Source organism: Anthonomus grandis, chromosome 8 (assembly GCF_022605725.1).
Source record: "Anthonomus grandis grandis chromosome 8, icAntGran1.3, whole genome shotgun sequence".
NCBI lineage: Eukaryota > Metazoa > Arthropoda > Insecta > Coleoptera > Curculionidae > Anthonomus > Anthonomus grandis.
Window position 1 is genome coordinate 7,099,520 of NC_065553.1, and position 16,661 is coordinate 7,116,180.

The following is a 16,661-nucleotide window of genomic DNA, read 5'->3' on the forward strand; positions in this document are numbered from 1 at the left end:
TCGTATCTGGTTATATGGTCCTTAAAATAATTAAGTAAACGCTATAGAGGATGCTGCGTTTAGATTTATTTACGTCCTACAAAGCCATTACATATAATTATTTATCTAAAAACTAAGTTTTCGAGCAGAAGTAATATTAGGCTGATACAAATACCGCATCCGAAAACTAAAAAGGCAAAATAGGATTCTATAAGGCCCACGCTTACGAAAGTATTAGTTCTGCCTTCGCATGATGGTTTTTTAGTAAAGCAGTTTCGGTATTCTCTGTTGTGCAGACCAGTTTCTGCTAGTCTTCTGAAACTAAAAAAAAATATAATTTTTTAAGTATTTTAAGTTAAGTTTCGTATCGCAAACCATTGTAAGCACAAATATTTAAAAATATTAAAACATTATTTTGTAGCTCTAGAATTATTTTTAAAAAAGAAAGAAGCAGAGAGACAAAAATTGGAGATTGGTATTTATAAAAGATTGGAATAGGGGAGAAAGTAGCTAGGTTGGGGAAAGAAGTAAGTTTAAACAGAGTAAAATTAATTTTTTGGGATAGGTATTAGTTGTATTGAACTATTTATAAAAAAACTTGTCGTTACTTATTGTTAGCACAATAGTAAAAAATTAGGTAAACCATAATTTTGAAATAAGCTAATGAGTTAGCAAACCCATCTTTCGGAAACATACAAACGTGAAGGCGAATTACAATGAGTATTGGCTACATTTGCATTTGACGCACTCTGTATTAGATGCAAATTTTTGCTGTCATATAATAAGGATTTTAAATAAATTCAAGCTATAAATTAAACTTAAATTTCGATAATATTTGCTAATTTTTGTAGAGGTTTCTCTTGAAATTTTTCACCGGTTTAAAAAGCGATGTGTTTGTGATTTGGGATAGCCAAAAATAGCAACTGTTTTGAAGGTTTAAGTGTGTCTACGTATTTAGAATGAAATATTTTAGAAAGCAGATTAATTTAGCTTCATTATTAATATCAGAATTAAGGAGTTTTTGATTGGATTTTTTTTTGAGAAATTGACGTTTTTCAGAGTATACAGAACGTGCTTGGCACCTTTCGGAACATTTTATTACTAAAATCTAATTACACTATTGTAGCCAAGCTAATTTAAATTTAATAAAAATAGTACAAATGATTTTTTTTGATAATTTTTCATTTAGTTTTTCAAATATCTTTGGTTAATCAACTATGTTATGTAAAATCATAATTTCTTACTTTTATTTTTAATTAAATTGCTCACTATCTAGCTAAAGAAGCTATTGATAAAAACGTATCTTTTCTTGGATTACAATAATATGACATACTTCCTTGCCTTGAAGAAACCAGTAAACAAAAATGCTAACAGTCATTTTATGAATATTGGCTCTATATTCAATACAATCAGACACACGCTCTTACAATCCCTCAGCAAGAAGCAAGGCATTTGATCAGGACTTAAGCTGCATTTATCCTTCATTTTCTTTTAAGAGCATCATCAATCTCCAACTCAGAGAACTCTGCAATATGTAAGGTGGAATTAGCTATTGTGTAGTTGTGTAAACATCCAGAATATCAGTTTATGAATGTAAATAAGTTTAAGTTCAGAGGAATACCAGGATGGAAATTTCCTCTTCCTGGAACTCTTGAGCTTTTACAACTGGAATTATACTAGCCATAATTATATCGTTTGAAGTATCCAAGGATGACCAATCTACATTACGCAATGATGCATAGAGGGAAAATCAGCTTTCCTAAAGTTATAGCATTTACATGAACTACTTCTTGCAAAATTATTGAGCTTTACTATGCTAATCAAAAACCATGGGCAGTGGAGGATGATGATTATCCTCAACTAATAGGGGTGTATAGTCATAAGTTACCAACTCATGTCTGTTACAGAAAGATTAGAAAGATATAGAGTCAATTGCATTAAGCCAGTAAAATTTTAAAATAATTTCAAGCCTTGTTATCAGGTTAATCAGTATCAAAAAGGGGCACATTCAAATCACCCATTACAAGAACATTTCTGTAACCATTAGACGTATAGGAAAACAAATCTATACAGGGTGTTTCCTAACTACGGTATGAAACTATACAGGGTGAATCGTTAGGTCGTTTTATGAAAAAAAGTTCCTATGAACGTATGTCGGGAGTTGCTTTGTTTCTAAGATACAGGCCGATGAAGGTTCAAAAAAATAACGGTTTTTTTTTTTAAAAATACTACAACTATTCTTAAACCGATTTGGTTAAAATTTGGTGCAGTTATTTGAAGTTATAAGACGCTTATTTAGCTGTAACTAGATTGAAATTACTAGGTCCAGTGGCGTGTCAGTGGGCACCACATGCTTATTGTTGAGAAAGAAACAAGGCCAATAATTATTTTGCAGCTTTTTATTTATTTTTGTATTTAAGCAACTAAAAATACAACTTTTTCGTATCTTATATTATCTTCATATCTGGCTTTGTTTTCGAAAAAAAAAATTTAAGTATCTTTAACTCATTCTAAAAATTATCCATGGACGACAACATGAAATAAAAACCAATTAATTCGATAAACAATTTCGAAATTTTGTTTGTATATTGCTCAAAAACTAAGCTAGTTGTTTGGAGTGAAATGTAAATTAGATATGGAGAAAAGGCTACCAACATCAATAATCTCGGTTTTTAAGAAGGGGGCCAACAATGCACCACAATCTTCGGTTACATTTGTATATATTATAATTGTCAGCGAAAAGTGCACTGCTACTTACATCATCAGACATCATGTTTCTACCAAAGCGATGACATCAAACTCAACAATGCAAACTTGAGGATATAGGTACATTCTGAAAGTAATACAAACCCTGCTTTGAAGTTTGAGTTTCATCTTTGGGAACTTTAGGGCTGTCATTAAAACCTAATTTCACTAATATTTGCAAGGTGTGCCATCAATTATGTTATTGCTTAATAAAAATTGCTACCTCTTTTAAAACCTAACTCATTATTTATGTTCTGTAAAAAGTCCGTATATTTGGACAAAAGGAACTATCGTCCTACGAACTATTACGCTACCAAAAACTTTTTCAGCCTGCGATCTTCCGTGGGTATCTCCTTCACAAAGATGTCGCTGCTTTCGAAACCCTCCTTTTTACATAATATAAAACTTTTAATTATTGCCTCAGTAGCAAAGCGTTTAAGCCTTAACATGAAGCCAAACCTTCCTGCCCTTACCTTCAAATTTTTCTTTTTTCATCTTTGTCCCCTGTTCCCAAGTTTTTCCTTTTTCTATTGCTGGACTAATGTAAAGTCACTTTTCTTCTTGTTGCCAATGGTGTTTGCTACTTTTTTTTTCGATACTGTGGCTACATCCCTATATGACCTTGATGATCAAGTCCGTTTGACACCGGTGGTGGCAGAAGAAGAAGAAGAAGAAGACGACGATTCGCTATCTGTCAATATCGATCTCAATTTTTGTCTCATTATTTACTTTTTGTCTTTTGAACAGCTTCAAGGTTTGAGATTTTTTCGTACAACAAAGAATTATACTGCTTTCAAATAGAGTTTTTGTTGCACGAATCATCCAGCATTTTCTTCAGGTATTCAATTTCTGGGCAAGAAAGAAAATCAATAATCCAATTAAAGAAATCAATAATTTTTTCCAGGCATTAGACATTTTTAGAAAAAAGAAGAAGAAGAATTAAAAAAACAGAGAAACTTTATGCTCAACTATCTGTGAGAAATCAATAATTTCTTACAGGCATTTGACGTCTTTAGAAAAAAGAAGAAGAAGAAAAAGAAGAGAGAAAATTTATGCTCAACTGCATTTAACATTTTCAGAAAAAAGAAGAAGAAAAATAAAAAAAAGAGAAAAACTTTGTTCGAATATCTATGAAAAATCAATAATTTCTTCCAGGCATTTAATATTTTTATAAAGAAAAAGAAGAAGAATTAAAAAAAGAAAAAAAAAAGAGAGAAACTTTATTCTCAACTATCTGTGAGAAATCAATAATTTCTTACAGGCATTTGACGTCTCTAGGAAGAAGAAGAAGAAGAAAAAGAAGAGAGGAATTTTATGCTAAACTGCCTGTAAGAAATCAATAATTTCTTCCAGGCATTAGACGTCTCTAGGAAGAAGAAGAAGAAGAAGAAGAAAAATAAGAGAGGAATTTTATGCTAAACTGCCTGTAAGAAATCAATAATTTTTTCCAGGCATTTGATATTTTAAGAAGAAAAAAAGAAGAAGAATTAAAAACAGAGAGAAAATGTATGCTCAACTATCTGTGAAAAATAAATAATTTTTTACAGGCATTTGACGTCTTTAGAAAGAAGAAGAAGAAAAAGAAGAGAGGAATTTTATGTTAAACTGCCTGTAAGAATTCAATAATTTCTTCCAGGCATTTTTGACATTTTTTGAAAAAAGAACAAGAAGAAGAATAAAAAAAAGAGAAAAACTTTATGTTTGATTATCTATGAGAAATTAATAATTTCTTCCATGCATTTGATATCTTTAGAAAATAGAAGAAAAAGAAGAAAAGAGAAATTTTGTCCATAAATGCCTGTAAGAAATAAATATTTTTTTACAGGCATTAGACGTCTCTAGGAAGAAGAAGAAGAAGAAGAAAAATAAGAGAGGAATTTTATGCTAAACTGTCTGTAAGAAATCAATAATTTTTTCCAGGCATTTGATATTTTAAGAAAAAAAAAGAAGAAGAATTAAAAACAGAGAGAAAATGTATGCTCAACTATCTGTGAAAAATCAATAATTTCTCACAGGCATTTGACGTCTTTAGAAAGAAGAAGAAGAAAAAGAAGAGAGGAATTTTATGTTAAACTGTCTGTAAGAATTCAATAATTTCTTCCAGGCATTTTTGACATTTTTTGAAAAAAGAACAAGAAGAAGAATAAAAAAAAGAGAAAAACTTTATGTTCGACTATCTATGAGAAATTAATAATTTCTTCCATGCATTTGATATCTTTAGAAAATAGAAGAAAAAGAAGAAAATAGAAGCTTTGTTCATAAATGCCTGTAAGAAATCAATAATTTCTTACTGGCATTTGACGTCTTTAGAAAGAAGAAGAAGAAGAAGAAGAAGAAGAAGAAGAAGAAAAAGAAGAAGAAGAAGAAGACGAAAAAGAAGAGAGAAAATGTATGCTCAATTGCCTGTAAGAAATCAATAATTCAATAATTCAAATAAAATTCCGATGGATTTTTCACTTTAAGACCGAAACATTTTCTTTTAATGCAGAGATTTTGGCTTTACGTTCCATAATTAAAAACTGCAGTTCCTCCATGGTGGCTGGAGATTCTTTATTAATCTTTATTAAGCCCTTTATATAACCTTATCTCAATCTAAAGATTAGAAAGGCATGGAAATAAAGTGTTATTTTTCGAATATATTCTGACAAGTTAAGAGAGAAAAACATTATTGCCAGGCGATCCAGACACTATTAGGAAAATGAAGCGATGATACAGAAAAAGGTAGGAAAGTCGAACTCTCATTTATATATCCTTATCTCAGTCTAAAGATTAGAAGAGTAAATTTACTCCTACTTTAGTAGCACTAAATTTACTTTAGTAAGAGTACTTATACTACGTTTAATGGAATTATCGGTCATGGCAATATCAGATATCTCTCATATAATATAAAAGTAGTTAAAAATTCGTATTGTGCAATATGCAATGATAGAAATACTGTTGAAGATCAAAACTATTGGATATTAGTCAATCCAACATGCATTGACTTTTTTGAACCAAGAACGGGCAAAATTGAATCTGACACCAACGAATGCATGTAATTTAGTAAATGTGTTGAAGGAAGACATTAGAGTTAAGCATTTATCATTCGCATATTCAAATAATATTTCGTCATTCCAATTCATCCAACCTTATAAGAAATTTAAAGGACTTCCTGCCAATGTTCTGCATTATTAAAGATCTATCATTTTTATACAAATTGAAAAATATAGAATATCATATGTAAACTAATCTTTTCTAAATGTAATATGTTAAATTTTGCATACAGGTCACCCTCAAAAAATTGAAAATCTAACAAAATCTGTACAAATGTACAAACTAAAACGTAGATATATGTAAAATTAGAGGCAGGTCTGTTTAGCATTTAGTCTGCTTATAGTCAAAAAATAACAACAACTATTTTGCTAAAAAAAATGATAAGAGATAGTTTCTAAGTTACATATTTTTTAATTAAAGCCAATTTAAATATAAGAAAAAGCAACGTCAATCTAATGGTGGTTTCAGTAAAAGCAAAAGGATATTATTTTTAATTTTTATGGAGATACATAGCTTAAGAATATTGTATCTTATAAATGATACTACCATTAACAAAGAATGTGTAAGCAACAACCCAAAAGTACTTTTGGTGGCACTTAAGTAAATTGAAAATCAAGTTGCTAGTTATCTTAATTAAGGTACTATTGAGTTTATTAAACCGGCTACTAAATATACTGATTAATTATTGCAATATTTTAGTTTGAGCTCTGTTACTAAGACTTAATTTTCAAAAGGAAATATTGGTGACCGTGAATAATATTTTAATCTCGATTTTGATGCCTCTTTGCAAAAGAGTATTAAAAAAGCTGAAAATCTTGTTGGCTATAATAATGAGTAAAAGTCGACTAGAAAGTCGATTTTCAAATTATCAGATATATTAAAAACTTACTTTTATTGCATAATAACTCTATTTTTTTATCAAAACCTTTAATTTAATCAAAAATTAATTAATCATGCTTTTGCCATAATAATAGGACACATTATTTTTTTTCTTGTGTGTTCATCTTCGAATGCAAAGCTGTACTAACTCTGATTGGAGGCAAAATAATGTCACTTGCTATAGATCCTCTACATAAGCTATCCGGGACTTTAATTTTTTTATCAGCTTCTTCTTTAATTTTAGAACGCTTTCTAAACTTTGGTTTGGACATAATTTTAGGTTCACCTGCATCCATTTTGATACTACTTTCATTATGATATGTCGTTTGACTTCCTGTCGTGGTTTCCTCTATATTTGGTACTTGATTGGTAAACTCGGAACTAGAAAAATATGATTCGCTAATAGTGACTGATTGATCCGTATTATTTAACTTTTGATCATCTACTATTGAATATTCATCTAGTGGCACCGTACTGGCGTATTTTGTTGATTCAAATGGTGGTGATGAGTTGGATATGCTAGTTTCTTCCCATACGTTCTCAATCGGTTTCTTACAAATGCACAGATGCTCAATACATGGACATACTTCTGATTGGTGATCTGTGAAATCGAATGTAAGGTCAGTCTTCGTATTGCTTGGGGTGGTAAAAATCGAACGGCTCTCATATATTATATCTGGTGCTTCTTCACAATAATCAACATATCTAATAGGTACGGCATCAGCAGCCCACGTGTCTTTTGGAGAAGGTTCTATCGGCAAATCAGGAGTCCAAATAGGCGTAGATGTATCGGGCGGTTCTGGATGATAGTAACACTCAAATGACAAATATTTTAATAAAGCATCGTAGGCACACTGCACGACAAATTTTATAGTTTGACTTTTAATGTAACTTTTATAGCATTCGTCCATTACCCTTTCCATAAGTTCTTCTCTAATTGAGAGCACGATTTGCTGATCTTCTTCATTTTTGAAAATTTCATTAAGGATCGATTCATTTTCTTCAGTTGACATTTTGTCAGGTGACTGACGTACGTCATTTTAATATTGTGTATAATCGATTTTACAACGGATGCTAACTTATTTCTACAAGTGCTTACAGGTAATTAGATGTTAAATAAATTTGAGTGTATGTAGTTTGATATTATTAAATGTCTCTTCTTAATGTAACGGATGATATTTTTAGATTTATTGAAAACGGTAAATGGGTTAAAAAACGGTATGAGTCAAGGTATGATTTATTTAACTGTAGAATTGAAAACGGAATTGTATATATCATATACTATTCTGTTTACAAAAGAGAGAAAATTTTGGCATTAAAAAAATTAATATCACGGGATTACAACTCGACTACTATACATCAAATATTTGATAAAATTCCTCTGAAAAATCATTGTTTTTTGTTGATACTATCCAATCTAATAACGCTGTTTTTGGACTAAATATTGATATATATATATATAATTATATCAAATTTAAATAAACAAACTGTCTAATAAGATTGTATATTAAAAACGAAACCTGCTGTTACTCTTGCGTATTATTTTAAAAAACAATGATTTTTGACCGTTTTTTTTGCAGAAAACAAATTGCCTGAGAGAAAAATTATTTTTAAGAAAATTATAGGTGATAAAAAATCTTTAGTTTGGTTATTTATGCTTTTCTCTATGGCATATAATATGCCACAATTTAAGCTTAAATAGATACCTTTATTATAAGTTTCATATCAACAATTATTTAACGATTAAAATAGAATGTTTTAAACTGATTTTCTATAACTTAATACTTATCGTTTTGTTAATGGTAGAGTATAGTATATTTGTTTAGAAGCTCATTCCATTTTGCAAACATCTTTAAATAGTATACAATATACCATACCTAAACGTTTAAGTTTTATCAAATAACAATTGAGTATTATTAACATGTAATAAACCTTCTTGTTAAACGTGAATAATATAAATATAATTTTAAATTCCTGAACATACATCACGCGGACATTTTATCCAATATTTGTACTTGAAGTTCAACCAAAAATGTACATGGTATAAACCAAAAACAAACGTCTATTTAAATATCGTGTGTTGCTTGGAACGTTATTGGTACTGTTGAATTAACAATCCAACTATTTAGATACACACTTGTGAATGCAGCCTTATTTTAGGTTAATTTTGATAAGTTTATTTTTGTGACTGACAGTTTGCCTGGGTGAGTCTGTCTTAATGGTTGTAGATCGTAATAAAAAACGTGGTGAAATAAGTAACAATTAAGTAACCTGTCTAACGCATCTAGCACTCTACAGCTAGTTTTGGAATATCTTATTTGTTTTTATCAGAGCTTAATTCAATGAGATTGATTCAAAATTATCTTGTGAATCGAAGGCATCGGGTGGTTTTGGATGGCATGAAATCATATTATCTTGGCGTTAATTCAGGTATCCGTCAGGGGTCAATTTTAAAACCAGTTCCACTTTTTTATATAATTTTCTAAGTTTTTAAAATACTGCAATATTAAAAAGTATGTCTCGTCCTTACCCCAATCTGCTTATTTATTAGATATTTCCCCTTATAATCATATCTTGTGCCCATACATCATATAGTTTTATGAGAGATTATAGAAAAGAGAAAAAAAAGCAAATTTTAATTCTTTTATGTAAGTTGGTTACTTTGAAGATCAATTCAACTTCACTTTTGCCTTTTTATTGTATATAGATAGGTATACTTATCCTTGAATAAAGATTATTATTATTATTATTTATTTTTGCCTTGCGGCAATCACACTCCCATTTTACGGGGAACATTCACTCATCCCAGACATCTAAGATATCAAAAGGATTAAGCCCTGAGGGGACCCTTTCCAGGTTGTCGGGCCCTGGATGGTGTTCGGTCTTCTGAACCCATAAACTTTCTGACGACCCGTGCTGTCCCCAGTAGCACCGCTTTTTGCATGTTTTTGTAGTGGTGCTCACTTAGTCCCAATTGTTTGAGGTTCTCTACAAGGGTTTTTGGTATAAGTCCAGTTGACGAGATTATTATCGGAATTGTTTGAACATGCTCCATCTCCCATTGCCGTCTGATTTGCCCTTTAAGATCTCGATATTTGATGATCTTTTCGTTGTATTTTCCTTTGAGGTTATTGTTATTAGGTATAGCAACGTCAATCAGTGTGGTTCTCCTTAGTCGCTTATCCACTAGGATAAGATCTGGTCTATTGTTGACAGTTCTTTGGTCGGTGAGAACAGTTCGGTCCCAGTACAATTTATACTCGCCATTTTCAAGAACTGGCTCTGGAGTATAATTGTAATATGGAACTTTGTCCGTCCTCAAGAGGTTCAGTTTAACTGCAAGTTCTTGGTGCAGTATTTTTCCCACGCAGTCATGACGTACCTTATACTCAGTTTGGGCAAACGCTTGACATCCTCCCGTTATGTGTTGGATGGATTCTGTCACTCGGCATCCATATGGACATTTGTAACTCTGTACTGAAGGATCCAAAATAATGCACTTCAAGTAGTTTCTAGTTGGAATAACTTGGTCTTATATGGCCAAGAGGAAACCTTCCGTTTCGGGAAACAGTTATCCCGAAGTTAACCAGTAGTTCGACGCGTTGGTGTCGACATGTCCCTGGCTAACCTCGTTGATGTGTCTCCCGTGCAGTGGTTTTTGTGCCCATGATAGATGTTTTTCTTCATCAGTAACGTGGTGACTTTTGATTTCGCGATTCTTCAGTTTCAGAGGTGTAGAGTCATCGACCTCGCATATAGCACGGTGCAGAGCGAACGATCTAGCCTTTTCATGAAAGAAATTTCTCAGAACTGAAATTTGTCGGTCTAACTGTTTGCCAATGTCTGCCAATCCTCTACCTCCCTGATGTCTTGGTAGCGTAGTTCTTTCTGTGGCACTTCGAGGGTGGTGTTTTTGAGCCTTAGTCAATAATGTTCGTGCCTTCCGTTGCAAGTTCTCGATGTCCGTCTTGCTCCATCCCACAATTCCAAAGGAATATGTTAGTGCTGTACAGGCATACGTATTCAACGTCTTAAATAGATTCTTACTGTTGAGGCTCGTTTTGACTATGTGCTTTACTCTTGTTGTAAACTCAGCAGTGAGTTTATCTTTCATTGTTCGGTGGTCTATTCGCGCTGCCTGCACCATTCCCAGGTATTTGTATGTATCACCCTCTTCCATGGCATCTATAGTTTGGCCATCCTGCATCTCGAAGGATCCCGGCTGCATCTCTCCTCGTACAATGTTGTTAATACGACACTTATCCAGCCCAAACCTCATTCCGATATCAGCAGAGAATTCCTCCACAATGTTCAGCATCTGATCCAGTTGATTACTAGTGGCACCCAGTAGCTTTAGATCGTCCATATAGAGCAAATGATTGACTCTTGATGATTTCCCTACTATTCTTCTTAATAGCAAAGCCGTAAGAGGTGGAATTGAGTCGAGATAATAGAGGATTCATGGCTAGACAGAACCAAAGTGGACTCAGAGAGTCGCCCTGGAATATACCCTTACAGATCATTATTGTGTTTGTCTCAATACTCTCTCCAGTAGGAAGTTGTAGATGCATAGTTGTGCTCTATATCGCCATTGTGCTCTCCAGTAGAGTCACAATGCGTTCATCTATTTTATATATCCTAAGAACATCAATAAGCCATTCATGTGGGATAGAATCGAAGGCCTTCTTGTAATCGACATAGGCGGTGTAGAGATTTCTCTTATTACTATAGGCCTGGTTGCACATTACGGAGTCGATGGTCAATTGCTCCTTACAGCCCATGTCTCCCCTAGCACATCCCTTCTGTTGAACAGCAATAATGTTGTTGTCCTCGCAATGTTGGTATATGCGCTCTGTAAGACACGCGGTTATCAGCTTATACAGTGTTGGCAAACATGTTATTGGCCGATATTTCGCTGGATCTTGTGTGTTCTGTGGATCTTTTGATAGCAGAAAAGTTGATCCCTGAGTGAGGAACGTTGGAAGTTTGTTCGGTTCCATCAGCAGATCATTTATTAGTGTGGTCAGTTGTTTGTGGGTTGACCACAGCTTTTTGATCCAACAATTATGTACGTGGTCTGGACCAGGGGTTTCCAGTTGTGAAGGCCTTTAATTATAGTGGAGACCTCTTCAACGGTAAATGGCTGATGATGCATTTGCTGGAAAAGTTGAGACTTTTGTCGCTCTTCATCTATCCAACTTGCCTGGTTATTACATGGTGTTGTCGTTGTTAATTTATTATTATTATTATTATTATTATTATTATTATTATTATTATTATTATTATTATTATTATTATTATTATTATTATTATTATTATTATTATTATTATTATTATTATTATTATACTTTGACTTTTTTTAATATTTGAAAAAAAATCTTAAGGCTAAATATTTATTAATGAGTTACCTGACAATGAGAAATTCCATGTAAGGTGAATTCCTAGGAATGGCCAAGTATGGAATATCAGCTTTGTAAATTGTTTCTACAAACTTTAAGGCGCATTTTTGAGTATGCGAAAATGATCTATCGATTAAATAGTTGGCGACAGTCTGCTCAATGTGAAAAGTAAAATATGAGTCTCTAACCAGTCGCATTCCCTCTGCAGCTCCAAAAAATTTTTCAGAATTTCCTTTTTTAATTTTGTTTTCATAAATTTTCTTACGCCATGTTTCATCACTACGATCACTGGGCTCCTAAAAAAATTCAGTATTAAAAAAGATTTGAATATTTAAAAGTTAACTAACCTTAAAATAAAATATATTATATAATTGGCTTTCAACTCCAAACTCAAAGTTAGTGGCGTACAAGGCATTTAAATTATCAATTTTGTTGGTGTTTGATTGTAGAAGTAAAACAATCCTGGCTGAGAATGCGGTATAAATGAAGGTACAAAATATTAATACTGTGAACGTGGCAATTTTCCCAGAGATACTTTTTGGTTCGTAGAAAAAGTCTATTTGACAGATCACCGCGATCTAAAAATATATTACATAAAATCTAGATCTAAAACTCTTAAGATCTAAGTCCTATTATACCTGCATTATAACGACATCCAAGAAACTCGGCTCGTTTTCCTGATAAGTTTCTAGGTCTTCAGCAAACTCTTCTTGTTTCACTTCCCAATGGAAAATGGCATTGGTAAGAATGCAGCAGAAAACTAGGACAATTCCAATAGTTAGCCATACCATGGTGTCAAATGGCAGCACTACTAAGTTGGTATAGTAGGCTAGTGGAGGTGCTCGAAATACAAAATGTACGGAAAAATCTTTGATCGGTGCAAACATATATTTAAAATATTTAAGTCGAGTGGCGGGTGTAAATGAAACAGTTCCTAAAATTTAAGAAAAATTTTAAATAAAAAACACTAAGATCACTAAGAATTAGAAATATTTTGGTCTTTGTTAATAAATATACCAAGATGCAAAGAAGCATCTCCCCAGATAAAACAGGACAAGCCAGAAACATACCCTTTAAGTAATATTTATGACCCAATGTCTCTGAGATTAATCGTACATTTTAGCGATGATTTTTGTAAGACATTGCTGGTATGATTTTCATATGATGTTCTTGAACATTCATTTTTGCAGACGGAAAGAATTGCTGTCATAAAATAAAAAATCAAAATGTTTCACATCAAAGGTTTTTGAGATATTTAAAAAAAAAAACAGGAAAAATCCGAGAGCGCTAATTTTAAACATGCAGTTTCTAAGTGTCGCGTACTACCACCAATTCGCTTAAATCTCTAGACATATTTCGCAAAACTATCCCAGAATTATCTAAATTATGTATTTAAATTAACCGCCATAGAAATGACATAATTATATTTTAATTATTGGTTAAAAACTGAAAGACACCAAATTTACGTTGGCAGCACTAGCTACAAGGACACTATTAGGCTTTTGTTAGTGTGACGTGACAACCTGGTGCTAATTGTGTTCTAATAATTTTGATGCAGTTTAATCTCAGAAGAATATAGAATAGAAGTATTAAGCTACGTTTTAACATTTCAGATTGCAACAAAATAGTTTCTGCGTTTGTGAATGAAATTAGTTGTACTAGTTATAAAAACTTAGAAAACAATATATTTATGTAAGAAAGGTGTAGTTGTTGGTATTTGTTATATCATAAAAGTATGAATAAAATTCATTTAATGCTATATCAAATGAAACATTTGTGGTATATTTCCACAGCAAATATATCATGCATTAAAGACATACATACGACATTTTAAAATGTCGCAAAAACATCCCATATAAGAAATCATACAGACGTTGAGAAAGGTGACATAGTCGCTGCTAGAAACTTTTCTGGTACATCTGTAGATAAGTAAATAGGCTCATTGCTTGCATGTTTCTATTGTCGCAGGCAAATGTTTCTGGCATGTTTTTGTGTTATTAGGGTCCAAGCTTTGAATGCACTTTTATTATTCTTTAATATAGATTTCGGCTAGTTTATGTAGACACGTCGACTACTAAATTATCAAATTTTTCCCAAAAGCAAGAAAGGTTTATCTACGGTAAATCTGTACAACTCCAAAGCAATGGTAAATAGATTCTAGGTTTTCGGACAGATAGAGCAGCCACAGTATCTGCAAATCCCCTTATATTACTTTCCTGTGAATAGTTGGTTTTACTAGTATAAAACGCTACAGTTTGGAAACCGCATATTTCTTCAAGATAGTGAAGTATCTCTTCTGGATAGTCTAGCTCTATGCCCTTAAAGCCTTAATATTTAATATCAGATCATGAGGCGGCGCTTTTTGACTGTAACATAAATCACGTTGCAGGCAAGGAAAAAAAATTAACATAATTTAACAACCAAAAATTACTGCACATCTCATTAAACTGACATAATCAACACTTACATGTTAAATTACGATAAATTATTACTATCTATGATATGTAGCTATGTACTTGTCTTTCATCTTTCTGACACTACTACTTTAAACATATATGTAATTTTTTTTTATAGTTTAATATTTATGTTTGTTTTCCAATCCGTCATATATTTTTGGACTTGTCTGTAATAAATTATTAAGTTATTACTTATTTAGCATTTTTAAAACTATAGTATAGTTAGTAGGGCTTCTCTGCTTAGTAGTACAGGGATATTTCTATATTGTTGATCTCATGTATGCATAAGTGTTGTTAGTAGTTAGAATTTTAGTTTCTAATTTGTTTCGTATTGTCTAGGATTTTAAGAAATTAATTTACTTATAGTTTTTTTAACATATACATATAACATAGTTTCTAAATCATCATTAAGAGCTGTTCCTGCCTGCAATGATTCATCTGAGCTAAAAATTTGAAATTACCACCATAAAACTCATCCGTAAGAACAGATAGTAAGGAAGATCAATTCTCTTTCTTTGAGAGTGGTAGTTATAAAATTATTATTGATAATAAAAGTACTGTAATAGTACTGCAAAGTACTAAAATAGTTAATTTGACGTAGTCTGTAGCTATTCCAATAAGAACAGTTTTAGTCCTTGAACCTTATTTCGAGGTAAACTAATGTGGAGCCATCTAAGAGTCATGCTTCAACACATAATTAAAAGTCACTGGATCTGAAAAGGTAAACCATTCAAATAGATAAGTTTTAATTTTTAGGACTTGGTGACATCTAACAGAAGGATAAAAAATAAATTGGATAGTTGTACAAGCAATATAATATGAATTAGTTATATTTTTGAATTAAAAACGCCAAAACCTCCCTATTCAGAGTTATTACACACTTATTATAAGAGATACATTTGCTTTAAATCAAGCTGAATATACCTGCTACATCGGATTTATCATACATGAGGTCCTCAAACATTCCATGTGAAAACGTAGTACGGTTGGTAGTTTTGTTCTTGGTTTCGAAACCCCACCCGTTGGTAAAGAGTGGTATCTGAGTGCAATTTAATAGATCACATAAGATATTGTACAAAATAAAGTTGATTTTTGTTAGGTTATCTAAATGCTTATCTCTAAAATGTTAAATATAAATTAATAGCGACCAAAGCACTTTTTTAAGTTCTGCTACCTGTAATCTGTTAAATGATTCATGGTGTTTTTATCTTGAATCACATAAGACACCCTTAAAGGCATACCATGAAAATTTTTCCTGTTTTCAACTATATTAACGTCATTTGTATTTTTTAAAGGTTCTTCAATATAATGTTTATCATTTTTATTAATTTTATAAATAGTTTTTAAGTCGGCCGTATTTTTAATTCCATTAAACGAGGGTATAATAAAAAAACTATTAACTGGTAAATTATAGTTTTTAGATATAATTTCTGACAGGTTTCCAATAACTATCCATATATTGGGATATTTTAAACGTGTCGATACTCGTTCCTAGAATATTGATCATTATACTCGGAAATAAATGTTGTTTTAATTTCATGTGACTTACAGAATTTATAAAGCTATTAAAGTTACACTCTGTACTGCTAAGTATAACATAAAAATAAGGCTGGTTTTCTAGATCTGGATCAGAAAGTGAATCTGAATAACTCAAATATCGATAATTATATTGAATAAGTGATTTTTGCAGATCTCGTTTTTCATCTAAAAATATTTAAGTAACATACTTTAAGTTACTCAACTAAGATATTACCTTTACTTAGACACAAATTGTCCAAAACATTTTTAGGTGCATTGTTCTGACTCAAAAACTCTGTAATAAACTTTACTTCATTATGTGCTATAATAACACTATAATTTAAAATGACCCCCAATACAAGTATTTTTTGTAATATCATGTTTAACGAAATGAGGTAGTGTAACTGATAATCAACTAATGGGTTTCAAAGCACTCATTCCCATTTACTTGCCCATAATTTATGTCATAAAAGATTTATTGGAATTGTTATGGATGGGGTAATTACGTCGAAAGGGGCGGTTTGTGTAGACATTGCTGATGAAGGGGTTCGGGATATCGATCGGTTAATATTTGATGTAAGCTGCATCTATGAGGGTCTAATAGATTATTAAGGTAATATTAAGGTAGGATATATAATACTAAAATTTAAAT

The 16,661-nt window shown here is 31.8% G+C and overlaps 2 protein-coding genes across 2 annotated transcripts; both read right to left on the reverse strand.

Annotated features, from left to right (window-relative positions):
• Positions 1 to 70: 70 nt before the first annotated feature.
• Positions 71 to 15,776, reverse strand: LOC126739980 (ionotropic receptor 75a-like). Its single transcript, XM_050445824.1, has 6 exons — positions 15,666 to 15,776; positions 15,416 to 15,609; positions 12,674 to 12,969; positions 12,383 to 12,613; positions 12,045 to 12,331; positions 71 to 300 (listed from the first exon to the last, which is right to left on the reverse strand). Exons 1-6 carry the CDS (start codon positions 15,728 to 15,730, stop codon positions 102 to 104), a joined length of 1,272 nt encoding a protein of 423 aa, XP_050301781.1. The 5' UTR covers positions 15,731 to 15,776; the 3' UTR covers positions 71 to 101.
• On the reverse strand, positions 6,631 to 7,669 carry LOC126739985 (uncharacterized). Its single transcript, XM_050445830.1, has one exon. The coding sequence runs from the start codon at positions 7,647 to 7,649 to the stop codon at positions 6,738 to 6,740; it is 912 nt and encodes a 303-aa protein (XP_050301787.1). The 5' UTR covers positions 7,650 to 7,669; the 3' UTR covers positions 6,631 to 6,737.
• Positions 15,777 to 16,661: the final 885 nt, after the last annotated feature.